At 48.2% G+C, this 17,071-nt stretch overlaps 2 protein-coding genes across 5 annotated transcripts in view; both read right to left on the bottom strand.

The window, feature by feature from the left end:
- Positions 1-2,969: 2,969 nt before the first annotated feature.
- BCAS2 (BCAS2 pre-mRNA processing factor) lies at positions 2,970-11,728 on the bottom strand. The gene is made up of 7 exons (XM_077839435.1): positions 11,573-11,728; positions 8,888-8,980; positions 8,553-8,623; positions 6,461-6,622; positions 4,434-4,484; positions 3,956-4,036; positions 2,970-3,388 (listed from the first exon to the last, which is right to left on the bottom strand). The coding sequence occupies exons 1-7, from the start codon at positions 11,663-11,665 to the stop codon at positions 3,262-3,264; spliced, it is 678 nt and encodes a 225-aa protein (XP_077695561.1). The 5' UTR covers positions 11,666-11,728; the 3' UTR covers positions 2,970-3,261.
- A 731-nt stretch (positions 11,729-12,459) lies between these two features.
- The window catches only part of DENND2C (DENN domain containing 2C), a 47,950-nt gene continuing 43,338 nt past the window's right edge, over positions 12,460-17,071 (bottom strand). For all 4 annotated transcript variants that reach the window (XM_077839097.1, XM_077839098.1, XM_077839095.1 and 1 more), the window contains exons 17-20: positions 16,486-16,591; positions 15,577-15,816; positions 15,007-15,093; positions 12,460-14,519 (exon numbers count right to left, since the gene is read on the bottom strand). In XM_077839097.1, the coding sequence (XP_077695223.1) occupies positions 14,488-14,519; positions 15,007-15,093; positions 15,577-15,816; positions 16,486-16,591 (465 nt within the window). In that variant the 3' untranslated portion in view covers positions 12,460-14,487. The remainder of the gene's footprint in view (positions 14,520-15,006; positions 15,094-15,576; positions 15,817-16,485; positions 16,592-17,071) is intronic.

Below are 17,071 nucleotides of genomic sequence, written 5' to 3'. Positions count from 1 at the left end.
AGTCTTTTCCCAGAACTGGACCAGGTGTTCTGGATAAGCCACATGGAAAGGTCTCAGAGGGAATCCCAACACTAGCTAGTTTAGAAACCTACCCACCAAGTCAGGGCAGAGCCCATTTGACTAGGGCGCAGGCTGCATCTGTGGTTTCTTTGAAAGGTTTTCCATCTTTGAAATCTGCAGGGCACCTACTTGGGGATCAGTACATGCATTTACAAAACACTATTCCCTCATTGAGGCTTCCCAGTTGGATGCCCATTTTGGCAAAGCTGTCTTACAATCACTGGTTTTGTAGATTCTGAGCACCCACCTCCTCCACATCAAGTCACTGTTTGTTAGTCACCTAGAGTGGAATACATATGGAAGAAAGGATACCTACTCTATAATAAATGTGGTTCTTCAAGTTGCATTGTCAATATGTAATCCATCATCCAGCCTCCTTTCCCACTACTAAGGAGTCTGTTAATTCCTGGATTCTGATTCTCCTTGGCAAAGGAACTGACGGAAGGCTGGTCCTACTTCACTCTGTATGCCCTTACGGGTGGGGAATGAGGGCAATCAAGGCACAGGTGTGGCTCCAACAGACACCGCTGAGATCAGAATCTTTTGGCAGAGCACATGACAGCCAGGAATGGAATACATATGGATAAGGTAAGAAACTTATTTTTGAGAGACTTCTCTGCTTCTCGCAAGAGTCACAGCATCACTGGCAACACATTACATAAATTTCTCTGAGCAAATCAACTGGGGCTTGCAAAGGGTGAAGATCCCAAAACGATGTGTCTCAGAGCAAAAACTTACCAAGCTGCCTGATGTGATTTAGGGAAATTTCCTCCCCTCCTATTCAAATGATCACGGTTCTATGGAATTGTGGTGGGGCTTTCTATTAAAGAGGGCTCCCTATACTTTTACACTGACAATCACCTACTTCTCCATCGAGCAGCCAAAGCAGCAAGGTGTCCTGTTGATTAACACTATGAGATAAAGACTGCATTAAAGAATGCTTACGTTTGAATTTAAGATAGGGTCACACTGAGGTGCCAACCTTCCTTTGCACTCCCTCACCCCAGCATACTGAAGGACCCTTACTGGGCACTATATTTCTTCGGTACTTTATCATAAATCTCCCTTTCCCATCCACAAATACCCAGGGTATAGGAGGGAGCCTGGGCTAAAGTTAACAGGATATTGGACATGGCAGTAGGTGCACATTTCAGTTATGCATATGGACGTAAACAAAACTGAGTACCAATTTTTGTTGTGTTAGTACAATGCCAAGTGTAATGGGGCCTAGTCCCTGACTGGGGCTCCAAGGCACCGCTGCAATACAAATAATTTTCAGCAGTAGTTGCCATATAAAAGCAGAGCCCTGGCATTCAAAATACCACCATGAAAGCCAAATTTTAAAATGCCTAGAAAGAAAAGGACTTACTTGTAATAACATGTATGCAATGATTGTGTGTGTGGCTATCAGGACAAAAAGGAAGGAACAGCATCACAGTACCTGAAACTTCAGAGTTACATTTTGTAGCAGGAGCATAGTATTTTGGTATAAGGTCTGACCATTTCATTATATCCTAGAGTGCTTGGGACAAACTGTGATTAATGTAAGACACTCTTCATAAGATTTCAAGAGTGCTAGTTCTGAAACAGAAACAGAGGGACAAGCATAGCAAATACTTGGGTTTGAGTAAGCAGCAAAGAATCAGTTGCAGAAATGACTGCATTAGACTGATCTGAGGCAGTGAATTCTGTATTTTAAAACTGGTAGAGGGATGGGTATCTATCCCCATGAGGGAAGAGTAGCTACCTTTGGCAACTTAGCCAGTGATCTAGTATAAAATTTTTCTCTATCAGGTAAGTTGACTCACAAAGAGCAGAGCACGTTGTTCATTTAAACTCCTGGTTTAAGAAACTAACAACATGGATATTTTATATTAATCCACTGTAGCTGGATTTTATGTTCATATTTAGAATTGGAGGTGACATGCAGATTAAGAGGCAACAGGAAGCAATTCACAGCTGTAAGGGATGAGGGCAGCAGGGGACCACACTAGGCTACCAGTAGGAGAGAAGGTCAGGCTACCAGTAGGAGAGAAGTCACACCAGGCTTCCAGCAGGAAAGCGATATTCTGACAGCTATATTTGACATCATCATCCACATGGCAAACAAAGATCTAGCCATTACACTGGAGTCTGTGTCTGATACAAATAAAAATAAGGCAAGAATTTTAATCTCTTTAGAAGGCTTTAACTGTAGTGTTAAGAATCAAATATATTTCTCTTTTTGGTTCACACATAACTGTATCCTGTTTATTACTAAGGGAAATCTACTCAGTCTGAATTCATGATGCACACTTGCTATTAGAATATGGCCATTCATTCATTCCTTTAGATTAAGTACATGCTCCAGTTCCTCTTACAGAATGGCCTAGTGACTTGCAATAAACTATTAACGTTAACTTTTCTTGCACTGTCACTAGTCAGGGTTGTTTCTTCCTTCTGTGCCATGATATCGTATGTGGCTGAAAAATGTTGGACAGCATTTTGCCCTTTGGGTAGTTGCAGCAAGATCTATTGCGTAATTTAAAAACTGCACCTAGAACTATGGACAGGTGCCTTATACACTGAAAAAAATAGACAGTCTAGATGAGAGAAATAATGAGATCAAAGCAGCAAACCCTAGATCTGCCAGACAAGCCAAAGTGTCATGAAATACAAACAACAGCTTTTGCAAAGACAAGCAAAAGCTCCTTCTAAAGGTCATGGAGAAAGAAACCACAGCAATGAATCCACTCTCATCAGTAAATTCAAAACATTGTCTCAAGAAAGAACTTATTCCATCTAAGGCCTTGATAATATCATGCTCTCTAATGGCTCTTATGAAATGAAACATGCGTACAAGCTTAAGGTACCTACATGAGGTTCAGTATCTGACAATGCTCAGATGTTTACGGCTATCAGAAGCCAAAGAAAGTTAGAAAAATGTTTATTTCAGGTATAAGAAATACAAAAACAATTAAATATGGTTCTGTCCAAGAAACAAAGATTCACACATGAAATCCTTGTGCATTCAGTCTATGGAGCAGGATTTTTTTTTCCTGAATCTGCTCTACCTCCTCCTAGTCTTTAAAACAAGAAACTGAACACTGATGATGGTTTTCCATCTCATTACACATGCAGATATTAGAGAGCCTAAGGACACGTGGCCTCTCCACACAAAAAAGATGCAAATGTGCTGCAGTGAATGGCAGGGGTCAGACCTCAGAACTCTTGCTCGATGTTCTCCTTGTTGGCCTCCCCATGCTGCTGTTTAATTTGTAAGATTTCGTTTTCTAGTTGCACAATCGTTCGCTCAATCTCATAGTTTTTACTGACCAGAGACACCCACCTGGAACAGAACATATAAAAACCCAAAATTTAAATACTAATTAAGACTGTTCAGAGCAATAACTATTTCTATAATTAAAGCAAGGTAGCTGCGCCTTTGGATCAGTCCATTAGATACAAACAAGAAAGTAGTTCCTCAATATCTGATAAACTTCAGCCATTACATATGACCAACTTAAACAGACTAAGTGATGGAACGTTCATTCTCTTTACTTGATGTTAAACCACAATGTGCAAAACCTGACACATTCAGATTCCTGACAGTTAGAAAACTAAGAGTTTTAGAAATAAAGTAAGTTCTGTAGGTGATTTCAAATTGCTAATGTGTCCTCTGCCCTCCCTATTCAGTCACTGCTTCAAGCAGCCACACTGACCAGTTAAACAACTATTACTTGCAGCTAGTGTTCCCTGATAAAAGATGCACAAGGTGATGCCAATCCTGTGAAGACATCTAACTGGGTCACCAAAAGCCTGTCGGAGGCTATCCTCTCAGAGGGAGAAAAAAGCCCATGCAGAATGTGTATTTGGGGAAGAATTAGATTAAGAGAAGGAGATTTTAGACACTTACGTTGACTCCATCTCTCGTAACTTAGACCCAGCTGTAAGCTGCATGTTCTTTCGCTGCCAGTTGAGATCTTGAATGTTTTTCCTGGGAGAAAATGTTACTTGTTTAACCACACAATTGCATTCACTTTTTCTGCTCCCCTGGAAGTTTAACATTTGCTATTGTGCTTGAAATGCAACCCAGCTACTGGAAAGGATCCTGGATACCCAAATGCACAGCACCAGAAGCATGAAGCTCAGTTACAGGCATGCATATAAACTAAACCTAAGTACCACGTCTAAAGAGAAAGCGGACTGCGGACATAAAATTCACCACCTGCTGCTTCAGCACAAAACCAAAAGAAACATGACCAGACCCTCTTCTCTACAACCCTGGCAGCAGCCTAGGGATGAGTGGAGGCCTTTCTATATCGGTTATTGGGGAATTCCCATTAGAGTTCCTTCCAAGTTTGAACACAAGGATGAGAAAGGGCAGCACTTACCTCAATTTCTGTAGTTCTTTCTGCGCTTGTTCAATCATATGAACCAGGTGTCTAATAAGCAAAGATGAAAAGTGTAAAAACAGGAGAACACATTAAATTTATCAGCTCACTCAGAGCTATACAATCAGAGGGAAGCAAGGAAAAACAAAGACTGGTATGTCATTTATTTCTCCCAAATAACATAAGCAACATGATGGTCATACTCCCCACCCAGGCCAAGATGTCTGATATTTGCACCTCACCTTGAAGAGGCACACTGTATCTTATACAATAATTTTACAGTAACCCTGCATGATTTGGGTTGACCTGCTGGGAAACAATTGAACACATAGGCCCTAAACTGAAAAATGCACCTCAAAATGCAACAGGCAAAATTACTGACAAGACTTTTTATTGATTTATCAGTGTGATGCTAAACTTTGAGCAAAAAGTCCCTTGGAAACCTGTATTTGAAAAGATAAAAATATACTCAAATTGGCACACATTATTCCCCACAATTTTCCTACTCAAATAAGAAAAATAAAGGTTAATGAATAATTTAGGACACACACATATTGAACTATGATATCCAGAGATGAAAAATTGCTGAATGTTAAAAAAAGTTTACATTTTGTTAATGTTAATAGTTTATGACCATGTATAGAGAATGAGTTGGATAGACCAGTGTAATAGTTATGCTAAGGCTCTGGCCTAGTCTTTCCTTGACATGAATTTTGCCAATTTCTCTCTTAGGAAGACTTGCTTAAATGATTGTTTACAGCTGACAGGACATTTTATTTTGTTCACAGAATTTATTGGGTTGGAGGACACAGACAAGAGAAAGGTAATCAGTGCAATAAAATACACAAAATGTCATGCCAGAAAGTCCCAGTACTGGGAAAAGCAGGAGTAAGGTGACACAAAGATAATGTGGACAACATAAGTTACATACACTGAAGTTTGTGCATGCGTATTGTACGTGTTATGTAAGACATGGTGCTTAATGTTGATTGGAAGAAAGCTAATGCATATGTGATGTGGAAAGTATAAAAAAAATACAAAGTGAACGAGGACTGAAGTTGGAGAGTATCTGTCCAGAGACTGAGATGACCATCATGAAGTGGAGAAGAGCGTCCTGGTATCCTGGACTCAGTAACTTGGGACCCTACCTGTTCCATTTTATCTGTTTGTTATTTGTCACATAAATATCAGAAACTATAAGTGACAATATTTGTACATTTTCAGATAGAATCAAAGACAAAGCCTGACTAAGCATAAAATTTGGATGGACTCATGCTTCAGTTTCCCACCTTACACTTCAGTTAAGGGCACAAACATCTACTAGGAATTCTCCAACCTCTTTCATCTGTAGAACTCAGAGCTTCTCTCAGACATCTCTGTGAATGCCTCAATCCTGTCTCTGTCTAGGTTTTAACATACTCCATTCTGCAAACCACCCAGGAAGGGCTCCACAAATTAGCTTGAGAACCACTGAGGAAAGCAGATTCTGGCTGGTTCCCTTAATAGTCACTCAAGACAGATTTCACTGTAAGGTCTAAAACCCCATCCCCCTCTTCCAATCTGCCCTCTAGTAAAACTAAACTTCTTCTGCAGAAAGGGAGGAGGAAGATCTGGGGACCCTGAAAAGATGGACACAAAACCAGCACATGTTGCAGCTGTCTTCTGTTGGGCTCCCTGGGCCCCATTGTATTTGGAACAGTGAGAGAGCCTGGAATACAGGCTATGACTGTTAGGTGCATGGCACAAGAGAGAGGGTTGTGGCAATAGCAGGGCTACTGCAGCAGGCTATGCAACCACTTCTGTGGTCTCAATAGGAAGGGTAGAGAGAGTTCCCTTCCACCATCATCAGCATACAGACTGATCATATGAACTCTACCATAGTTCCAGGATAGGTTCTGAAGTTGTGAGAGACATTTCAATAGAATTCGGTAATTATTCTGAAGAAGTTATATGGAAAACACCTGAAAAACTGAAAATTGACACCACTTTTGTCCAGTATTTTCAGAAGAAAAGAAGGGACTACTTACTCGTTATACACTTTCCAAGCATTGCAGCCATGCTGAGACATTAACTCCAGATTCTCAATCCGAACAGCCTGATGCTCCAGCTGAGCCATTGAGTTATTAACACATTCTTGCCATGCTGTGATATCATTCTTCTGACCAGAGGAGGGAGCAGGCAGCTCATACCTGAAATAAAGCCAACCAGAAAAATGTCTCTCAACTACAATTAAGGTCGTATCATTTAGACCTTCTAGAACCAGTTTTGCTCAGAAGCACAAACACCGACCAAGTGTCAAATCTAATGTAGAGAAAGCCATCAGCTCAGAACTAGTCATCAATACACTCCGTATGCAGAACAACTTTTATTTGCTCAATTACTATGATTTCAAATGTCTCTAGCTGAGAACTGCAGGCATGTCACTAAATACCTAATCTCTCTCTACTTCTTGTCAGTCTTCTTTGCTGAAATGAGATTTTGTAATTTTCTACAGCAACATTTCTCACTGAACAGACCCAGGCAGCTCTTAAAATCATAGGGTATGTCTACATTGCAATTAAACTCCCATGGCTGGCCATGCCATCTGACTCCCAGCGCCTCCTGCACGACACCAGGTGGGCAGTACCCCAGGGTGGCCTGCCAAAGGGGGCACCATGCGCAGGGTTTGCCTGATTCCTATGCGACCTGCAGAGACCCAGCTGGGCTGGCGGAGACAGCAGGCGGAGCAGCAGTGTCTGGATGCGGGGGACCCAAGCTGGAGGGGGGCAACTGGACAAAAAGCCAAGCCATGTGACTTCTCTAGAGCAGGGGTGCACGCCATGCCCCCAGGGCACCAAAATACAAGTTCACCCAGGGTGCCATTTTCCCTAAGGACAGCCCTGCAGTTGCCATGGAACAGCTGTTCCTCGGGTGCAGGTGGCGCTGGGAGGGAGGGAGGAGGAGTGGGGCTGGAAGAGGTGGGTGAAGGGGTAGAGTTGGGGTGGGATCTCAGGCTCAGCAGGGTGTTCAAGGGTCCGCAAAAAATTTTAAATCAAAATGAGGGTACTCAGGTTGCTAAAGTTTGAGAACTGCTGCCCTATAGTATTACTACATTTGAAACAGGCTTTCTATAAAGCAAGAACTTCACATCATGATCATATTAGATGAAGATGGGAAGGGGATTCTAAGGCCTAGAAAAGTTAGCACATGCCTAGTTATCTTTGGATCTTCGTTACCTACTGTTTACCAGAGATAGAGTCCAAAGAGTCATGCTCAGAACCAGCCATCAAGATAGAGAAAATAGAGGAAGGAGTCTTGTAGTCCATTTTTATTTAGTAAGAAACAATGCAATGTGTAGCTATTTGTCAAAATAAATGTAATGAATGAAATACAGCCTATTACTGCTAGAAGTAGCAGCTTCCCATTTCAAATTGTCCGTACATTTAACAGAGCTGGGCTGACCTATACAACAGGAAAAGTTATCTGCTGAAACTTAAGGGTGGTCAGCCTATCGTGCGTCTCAGCTGGATGTCTCTCCACTCTGGCAATCCTGAGTTTTCAATAGAGAGAGGTTGAAGCTATTTGAACTTGCCAAGAAGTCTGAGGCTCCATGGCTGCATCATCTAAAAAAAGATGTGATTTTGGCTTCTCTGTTCCTCCTGTTAGAAAACGTGACTATATGTTTTAAAGAAAAGTAGCCCTAATTAAAGCTGCAACATTTTCAACAAAACAAAGCATTATTAAAAGCAGCTGCACAAATAAGGACAGGTCTACACTTAAAATGTTGCTTTGGCGCAGCTGCACCAATACAGCTGCGCCGCTGTAGCACTTAAGTGAAGATGCTCCTACGCCAATAGGAGAGTTTTTCCCCTAGTTAATCCATCTCCCCCAGAGGCAGTAGCTGTGTCAAGAGGAGAAACTCCCCCATCGACATAGCACTGTCAACACAGGGGGTAGGTAGGTATAACTATGTCGCTTAGTTTTACCAATATGGGTCTGTACTGTAGACCTGGCCTAAGAATCGTGCACTACACAGCATCTGTCAGTGAGAGCAGGCCTGCCAGGGTCTGAAATGGTCCCATCCAGACCAGGCCTTGCCCACGTGGCTCACAGACGTCACTTGTGCGGACTCTCACTCACCGTTTCATGCTGAGGAGCTCTATGGGCTGCCGAGCTGCCAGGCGCTCAAACTCATTCCGCATAATTTCCGTCTGTTGGTGCAGAGCAGACAGTTACCCACAGCCAAGTAGGGGGAAGGAAAGTCCCAGAGTGCTCCCACCCCTGAGGGCAGGAGAGGCCGGAGCCCTGCCACGCAGTGACTGATGGCAGCAGTTTTCTTTGCACCTCAGTCCCACAGTGAGGGCACAGCTGGCCTGGGCTGCAGCAGCCTCCTGGCAGGACCCTGTAACCAGGAGACTTCAAGGCCTGGCTCTGGCTGCCCACAGCACCTCCCTGTGTGTCCAGCCCTGGCTCACCTCAAAGGCACTGTAGTCAGGCGTGGGCAGGTAGCTGAGATAATTCTTAGTGGGCCGGTAGCGTCGCGTCTCCTCCTCCACCAGGGCCGCAGCCTAGAGAGAGAGCAGAGCGGAGCAGGGTCAGCGCACCGTAGGGTTACGTCCAGGTTGTCCTGGACATGACCCCTTTTGTGGTACTCTGATCTCCATCCGCGTGTATTTCTGACATGTAAAGAAACGTCCAGGATTTTTCCTTGCAGATCAGAATGCGCCGTAGGCTTTCCTCCACCAGGAGTGAGCAAGCTTTGGGTCCCCGTCATTTCTCTATCCCCACAGCTTTGCGCATTGGGCGGCTGTCCCCTGTTAGTTATGGCTCTGTGTCTCCACGCCCCGAATGGTCCCGCCCCTGCATCACAGCTGCTGGATCCCGCCCGGCCAGGACTGCCAGGTACGCACACACCTCCCCCCCCCCTTCCCCTCCCCCCGTCCCACATTCCCCCACCCCACCCCGTACACGCCACCCCTCCCTTCCCCCCGGTACCTCCCCGTCCCACATTCCCCCCACCCCACCCCGTACACCCCTCCCCTCCCCCCGGTACCCCCCCGTCCCACATTCCCCCCACCCCATCCCGTACACCCCTCCCCTCCCCCCGGTACCCCCCCATCCCACATTCCCCCCACCCCACCCCGTACACCCCTCCCCTCCCCCCGGTACCCCCCCCGTCCCACATTCCCCCCACCCCACCCGGTACACCCCTCCCCCCGGTACCCCCCCGTCCCACACTCCCCCCACCCCACCCGGTACACCCCTCCCCTCCCCTCCCCTCGGTACCCCCCCCGTCCCACATTCCCCCCACCCCACCCCTCCCCCCGGTACCCCCCCGTCCCACATTCCCCCCACCCCGTACACCCCTCCCCCCGGTACCCCCCCCGTCCCACATTCCCCCCACCCCGTACACCCCTCCCCCCGGTACCCCCCCGTCCCACATTCCCCCCACCCCGTACACCCCTCCCCCCGGTACCCCCCCCGTCCCACATTCCCCCCACCCCGTACACCCCTCCCCCCGGTACCCCCCCGTCCCACATTCCCCCCACCCCACCCCGTACACCCCTCCCTCCCTCCCTCCCCCCCGGTACCCCCCCCGTCCCACATTCCCCCCACCCCACCCCGTACACCCCTCCCTCCCTCCCTCCCCCCCGGTACCCCCCCCGTCCCACATTCCCCCCACCCCACCCCGTACACCCCTCCCTCCCCCCCCGGTACCCCCCCCGGTCCCACATTCCCCCCACCCCACCCCGTACACCCCTCCCCTCCCCCCGGTACCCCCCCGTCCCACATTCCCCCCACCCCACCCGGTACACCCCTCCCCTCCCCCCGGTACCCCCCCGTCCCACATTCCCCCCACCCCACCCGGTACACGCCTCCCCCCAGTACCCCCCCCGTCCCACACTCCCCCCACCCCACCCGGTACACCCCTCCCCTCCCCTCGGTACCCCCCCGTCCCACATTCCCCCCACCCCACCCCGTACACCCCTCCCCCCGGTACCCCCCCGTCCCACATTCCCCCCGCCCCACCCCGTACACCCCTCCCCCCGGTACCCCCCCCGTCCCACATTCCCCCCACCCCGTACACCCCTCCCCCCGGTACCCCCCCGTCCCACATTCCCCCCACCCCGTACACCCCTCCCCCCGGTACCCCCCCGTCCCACATTCCCCCCACCCCGTACACCCCTCCCCCCGGTACCCCCCCCCGTCCCACATTCCCCCCACCCCACCCCGTACACCCCTCCCTCCCTCCCTCCCTCCCCCCCGGTACCCCCCCCGTCCCACATTCCCCCCACCCCACCCCGTACACCCCTCCCTCCCCCCCGGTACCCCCCCCGGTCCCACATTCCCCCCACCCCACCCCGTACACCCCTCCCTCCCCCCCGGTACTCCCCCCGGTCCCACATTCCCCCCACCCCGTACACCCCTCCCCCCCGGTACCCCCCCCCGTCCCACATTCCCCCCACCCCACCCCGTACACCCCTCCCTCCCCCCCGGTACCCCCCCCCGTCCCACATTCCCCCCACCCCACCCCGTACACCCCTCCCTCCCCCCCGGTACCCCCCCCGTCCCACATTCCCCCCACCCCACCCCGTACACCCCTCCCTCCCCCCCACCCCACCCCGTACACCCCTCCCTCCCCCCCGGTACCCCCCCCGTCCCACATTCCCCCCACCCCACCCCGTACACCCCTCCCTCCCCCCCGGTACCCCCCCCGTCCCACATTCCCCCCACCCCACCCCGTACACCCCTCCCTCCCCCCCGGTACCCCCCCCGTCCCACATTCCCCCCACCCCACCCCGTACACCCCTCCCTCCCTCCCCCCCCCCCGGTCCCACATTCCCTCCACCCCACCCCGTACACCCCTCCCTCCAGTACCCCCCCCCGTCCCACATTCCCCCCACCCCACCCCGTACACCCCTCCCTCCCCCCCAGTACCCACCCCCGTCCCACACTCCCCCCACCCCACCCCGTACACCCCTCCCTCCCCCCCAGTACCCACCCCCGTCCCACATTCCCTCCACCCCACCCCGTACACCCCTCCCTCCAGTACCCGCCCCGTCCCACACTCCCCCCACCCAGTCTACACTTCTCCAGGTCTCTCCCCTGTGCCCCACGACACCGGCCGTGCACCCCACGGGGCGGGGCCCAGCACTCACCGCCTCCCGTACGCCCGGCGCCTCATAGCCCTGGTCGAAGTAGGGTAGCGCATCTACCGCTACCTCCCCGGCCACCGGCCCCGGCCCCGACATAGCAGCAATGACCGCGCGCTCCGCTGCGCCTGCGCGGTGGCCCCCACACCACTGCCCTCAGGGCGCCTGCGCCAGCCCCTTGCCCTCGGCGCGCAGGCGCAGAGAGACGCGCTCCGAAGCTGCCCAACGCGCACGCGCAACCTGGAGCGCCTCATCCCGCCACTTTCCGCGCGGGCGCGACAGTCGCACGCGGTGTCTCCTCAGAGGGCGGGAGTTGAGGCGCCGCCGTCAGGGCAGGGGGGAGCGCTGCTGCCCCAGCCCTCCCATGCAGAGGCCGTTGCGGGCCCTCCCTCAGGGCGGGGCTGCGGACAGCAAGACCGGCCCCGTGCCCGTCGCCCCAGCGCTGGGGGGGAGGGGAGATGCACAAACGCTCTGGCGGTAGCCAGGCAGGACCTGACGCTGGTTTGTCACCTCGCGGCCACAGCTTGGCTGGCAGGGTTACGCCAGGGACGAGGGAGCAGCGTAGGCAGCCCCTGAGGGCTGTAGCCGCTCTAGGCAGTTGTGCGGAAAGGCTACAGCCCCACACACAGAAGGGAGCCCTGTTGACAAAGTTCCTAAACGGAGATGGGTCCCTGCATGCAGCCACCCCCGGTCAGTTTACCCACCCCCAGGGTGCTGCCTGAGGCTGAGGAAGGGCGACTGACAAGCTGTAGGTAGCTGCAGACTCCATTGAGAACCAGCCTCCCTGCTGTAGCTCCTGCAGGCTGAACTTACCCTAGGCTAGCCCTTACCCACACAGCCACAGTAATAAGCTGCTGAGGGCTACAGAGAAACTAATTAACCACGAAAGGCCATTGTTTTAATATGTTTTATGTACTTTCACATTTTGGAACTGAACACTTGAGCTTAGATTTAATAAAGAATGAGCTTGTCAGATAACTAGTTCTGACCTAACCAAAAGATTTAAAAGAAAGATTAAAACAGAACTGGAAAAAGTGAGTTAACATAAATTTAAAGTTTCTTGTCAAAACAAACAGCATCCCAGCATTAGAGATGCTAAAGCCTCCCCTTCAGCTCTTAACTCTAGCTGCCAGGCTTTATAGGGAATTCTACTATTCAGCCATGCACACCCCTAACTTACCTCAAGTCTTGGCTGCTTGTTGAGGAGAAAAAGGATCTAGGGTACAGACAGCTTATCAGGCAGCTGTTTTCAGATGTAGACAAACTTCTACTGAGGAACACAAGCTCATTCTGTTTATGATCCTGTAACAGGAATTGATCTCTGCTGGGTCAAACTAGTGCATGAATTCCATGGGCCAAGTCCTCCACCCAGGGCTAGTACTTTCTCTTAGCCCTTAAGTTAGAGCACCAGAGAAGACTTATCACTTCACTATTGGGAGTCACTGTATATTACACACACTCAGCATTCAGTCAGAGTCTGTTTCAGTTACATGTAAACATCTGTTTATGGGATAAAACTCCATCAGAAACTATCCTCTAACTGCAGCCAGTGGCCCACAGAGGCCTAGAGAATGGTTTGATTAAGTGGCTAAATACAATAGGGAAACATCATTAATTACTTTGAATAAATAACTGGCATAAATATATTAAATACAAACCCAGGCAACTATTGTAAACTATGTTCAAACCATCATGGGACTGAATTGCCATCACCCACTGTATCTATATTCTTCCCCCACAACAGATGCTGAGGAACCCACATTTCTCAACAGCAGAGAACTAAGACAGGGTGAGGAAAGGAAGAAATCACATTTGTCCAACTTTTTAATTCCACAGTAAAGGCACAAAGCAGCTAGAGAGAAAGTTTAGAGGAAAAAAGGATCTGTTTTTAAAATCCTTTAAAAATATCTGGCTCAGCATCTGCATCCTTGAGTGACTTTTCCTGTCATTTGCACTGATTTAACATTAAACAGTTGATTTTAATGCCAACATTTAAAGAATTACTGTGGCTCCCTATGCGAAGATGCCATTTTATCCCCAAAAAATGCAGTTCTGTTTTGTGGAAGTCACCCAGATCAAACTTATAGCAGTTAAGTGTATGTAATAAGGTAAAGGACAAGCATATTCCATGTGTCTGTGTGAAGGGTGAGGAGCACTGGGCAGTGTGAAATCAGAGTATAGGTCAAATCAACAAAAAATAAGCTGACATTTCCACTTGGTTTTCAAAAATGTAAAGCTTTGTGATAAACAGCTGGGATGTCCAAATTACATTGAATGAAGCTATTTCTGAGTTCAGATCAACCAACAAAGAATATGTAGGTGCTATCAAAACCATACACCATGCATATGGTAGTGCACTCGAAGGAGAGACGGCAGAAGGGAACCGAACAGCAGCCAGAGCAATTCTTCCAGCTCCTAAGGCAGCCCCGTGAACCCTCTCTGTGTGCCAGTATTCACACAGCATGACCAACAGCCCTGTCTCATGATTACATTAGCTTAGTCCTTAAATGCTGTATTGGTTTTAACCAAACAGAAAACTTTTCCTAAAGAATGGCTCATCAGGCCAAGCAGCAAAAGTATGGAGTCTGAAGCTTCACAAAGAAAAAAGCTCCCCTTTAAAATTCCCCATCTCTGGGGATGAGGTGATTAGCGTCTCCAGCATCAAGTTCTCCACCTGCGTCCATTTCCAGTTTGCCTCTACAACACTCCAGTGAAACCAGGCACATGAAGTTGAAGGATTGTACTCAGTTTTTTGTTTCCATTTTCTCCCAGTATTTGAGCTTTCCATGGACTGAGCTGCAGCCCAATCCGTACATCTGATACACCATTTGGACAAGGTGGCAGCATTTGTATACAAAACTCCTCTTTGTGTCCAAGTGATGAATACATCCCTCTTCATCAGTGTTTCAGCACTTGTGTTTTCACTTCCTTTGAAGAAATTTCATTTTACTTCCTACAGAGAAAAGAAAAGACAAATTAGAATCTGAAGAGGCTCCAGAATCAGAAGTAAATTAAACACAATGTCTTAAGTTTCAAAAGCATGTAAACCATCTTGGCTAACAGAATCATAGTTTGAGATGGAAATGACTTAAGGCTCTTTAGTTCATTCTCAGCCAATGCAGGATTGTTCCCTAATGCTTCATCTGGCCCTGTTTTACATGTCTTCAGGGATGGGGCTACCACCATTTATTTTAGCCCAAGATTTCTCAACATCCCTGTTGAGAAGTACCAAGTGTCACTGGCAGGGGATAGATTTGTAAAGAAATGAGTTGCAGCTCATTTTGAGTATTCTGGGGAATTTGCAGCACCTGAGAAAAGTAAAAAAGACTATGCAAGGTAGAAAATGTGCTCCCCTTTTGGCCACATTCTACCTGCTCAGTGGACACCTTTATATGCAGGCTCAACAACTGACCTGGCCAACAACAAAACCAAACATTTACCCAGACTGCGAAGAATTTTGTTCATCCCGCTTGGTTCAGTCTCTGGAATGGTCTCCAAATACTCCAAGGCACGGACCTCAAACAGGCCTAGGGAAGAAAAATATCATTTAGCCACTTGAGCTGCAATGTGCAAAGAAATGGAACAAGCTACACCATTGATAACAAAAAGCATAATCTATTAGAGCCCCATCTTGCAGGAACAAACTCCTGCTAAAGTAATGTACTTAGGCCCAAAAAGGAGATTCTGCTTTCCATTTGAGAAATATGTTGGCTTAGTAGAGATCATTTCTGTTTAAAAATGAGAAGGGTTAAAAACTATCAGCACCTTTCAGAGCCCAGTAGCTCCTGCATTATACGGCCAAAGTGCCAAGAGGGCAGATGGCAAGCACAGAGCTTGGATACTTACTATGATTAGGATCCCTCAGTCTCTTCTGAACCAGCTTCTAAGGATTTTAAATCATACAGGAGTATCCTTTCAGGGTCACTTTGATATATACATTTCTCATTTTATACAAAAGTGACTTGTGCACCAGAACATTAAGAGGAAGCAGCTGGAATTGCAGGTCTCACCTTTGACCCCACTCTTACGGAGTTCCCGATCCTGTATGAATCCTGCAAACATCTGTGTTTCCATGAACAGGTCCAGGAAATGGCGCACATTGCGGGAGGTGTGGGACTTTCGGAATGGGTCTCGCTGGAACACCCGCTCTCCTTTCTCTGTGACGTTCATGTGCAAGGAGTAATGTCCCACAATCTCCACAAAGAACTGTACAAAGGCCTCAGAGACCAGGGAGTTCAGAGTTACATCACCTACCAGAAGGACACGAAAGTCATCATTTCACACTGCAGTAGTCTCCTGGGAGAATATCTCCTTCACTCTTCCTAAAAGCCCACCAGAGTAACAGCCATCCTTCTGGCTCAATAGGGCTAGAAGGGTCACCACCATTATAATGGGTGGTAACATATAGGAATTGCACCAGACACACAAATTGGTATCAGAACTTAATTTGAGTGATTGCTTAGTACAGACCTGCTGATGAACTTGCCTGGAATGATTCACTGCTTTGCAAAGCACTTTTGAGATAAGCGAGTTTAAAAGCTACTGTATAAAACTCTGATTCTGCACATAATGTGTCAGACTACACTCTGAAGTACAGCAACTCTCTCATTTGTGTTTAATGAAGAGGACCTATTGACGTGCCTTGAGTAAAAAGGGTTACACAAACCCAAAACTACCACCAAGAGAACAAGCACTGTCTCACGTGGATCAGGCAAATCTAGGGCACTGCATTTCTCATTCTGCCTTTTTATAATACACCGAAATGGAAAAGCTTCTCTCAGTGAGATCACATGGAAATAACTTGTTAGCATGTGGCCCCAGCCACTTTCCAACATTTATCTCTAATTTGCATGTTCTCTCATCTAGGCCAGAGCAATCTCTCAGGCTTCCATATAGTGCAAACACTTTGGTACAATCACCTTGTGTGTAAATCTGCTCCTGGGACAAAATTTCATTTCGTTCCTCCAAAATCTGTCCAAGCGCGGCCTGGAGTTTATGAGGTAGGATCTCATCCTCGTCTGATACCTAAACAAAGATGGCTCTTATGGCACATGAATTACATCTCACATCATCAATACACAGACTGCCCATGTCGAACAGAGAAAGGGATTCTGGTGATATGCTAGTTTAAGTGATCATATCTGAGTTACTCTATGGAATGGTGTCCACATGCACTGACAGCATAGAATGTGCCCCTTGTGGCCACAAAAATGAAAACATGACAAGCAAATATAAACATTTAAACCAGATACTTAAAGCAGCTAAATTCAAATTCCCATATTACAAATACTCTATACAAAACAAGACTTTCACGTCTGACACACCCAGTATGCAGACCAAACTCTGAACATGTCCATGATAAAACACCAAACAAAATTTATTGTTGAGAAAGAGCAAATTACAACGTCAGTCTTGGTGAGGCACTAATCCTTTAATACCTGTGTCTATCAGACTCCATGTGCTGGCTGCAATGCAAAGTAGAACAGTGAGTCAAAGAGAATTCTC

The sequence above is a fragment of the Eretmochelys imbricata genome, chromosome 21 (genome assembly GCF_965152235.1).
Source record: "Eretmochelys imbricata isolate rEreImb1 chromosome 21, rEreImb1.hap1, whole genome shotgun sequence".
Classification (NCBI taxonomy): domain Eukaryota; kingdom Metazoa; phylum Chordata; order Testudines; family Cheloniidae; genus Eretmochelys; species Eretmochelys imbricata.
The sequence above is the reverse complement of the archived record's forward strand: the minus strand, read 5'-3'. Positions and strand labels throughout refer to the sequence as shown.

Excerpts from the sequence above, each read along its gene's own strand:
- BCAS2 (XM_077839435.1), bottom strand. The coding sequence starts at position 11,665 with ATGTCGGGGCCGGGGCCGGTGGCCGGGGAGGTAGCGGTAGATGCGCTA. Across the intron at positions 8,624-8,887 it reads CTGACTACAGTGCCTTTGAG|ACGGAAATTATGCGGAATGA; the intron begins GTGAGCCAGGGC and ends CTGCACCAACAG. Across the intron at positions 4,485-6,460 it reads GCTTGGAAAGTGTATAACGA|ACACCTGGTTCATATGATTG; the intron begins GTAAGTAGTCCC and ends TTTGCTTATTAG.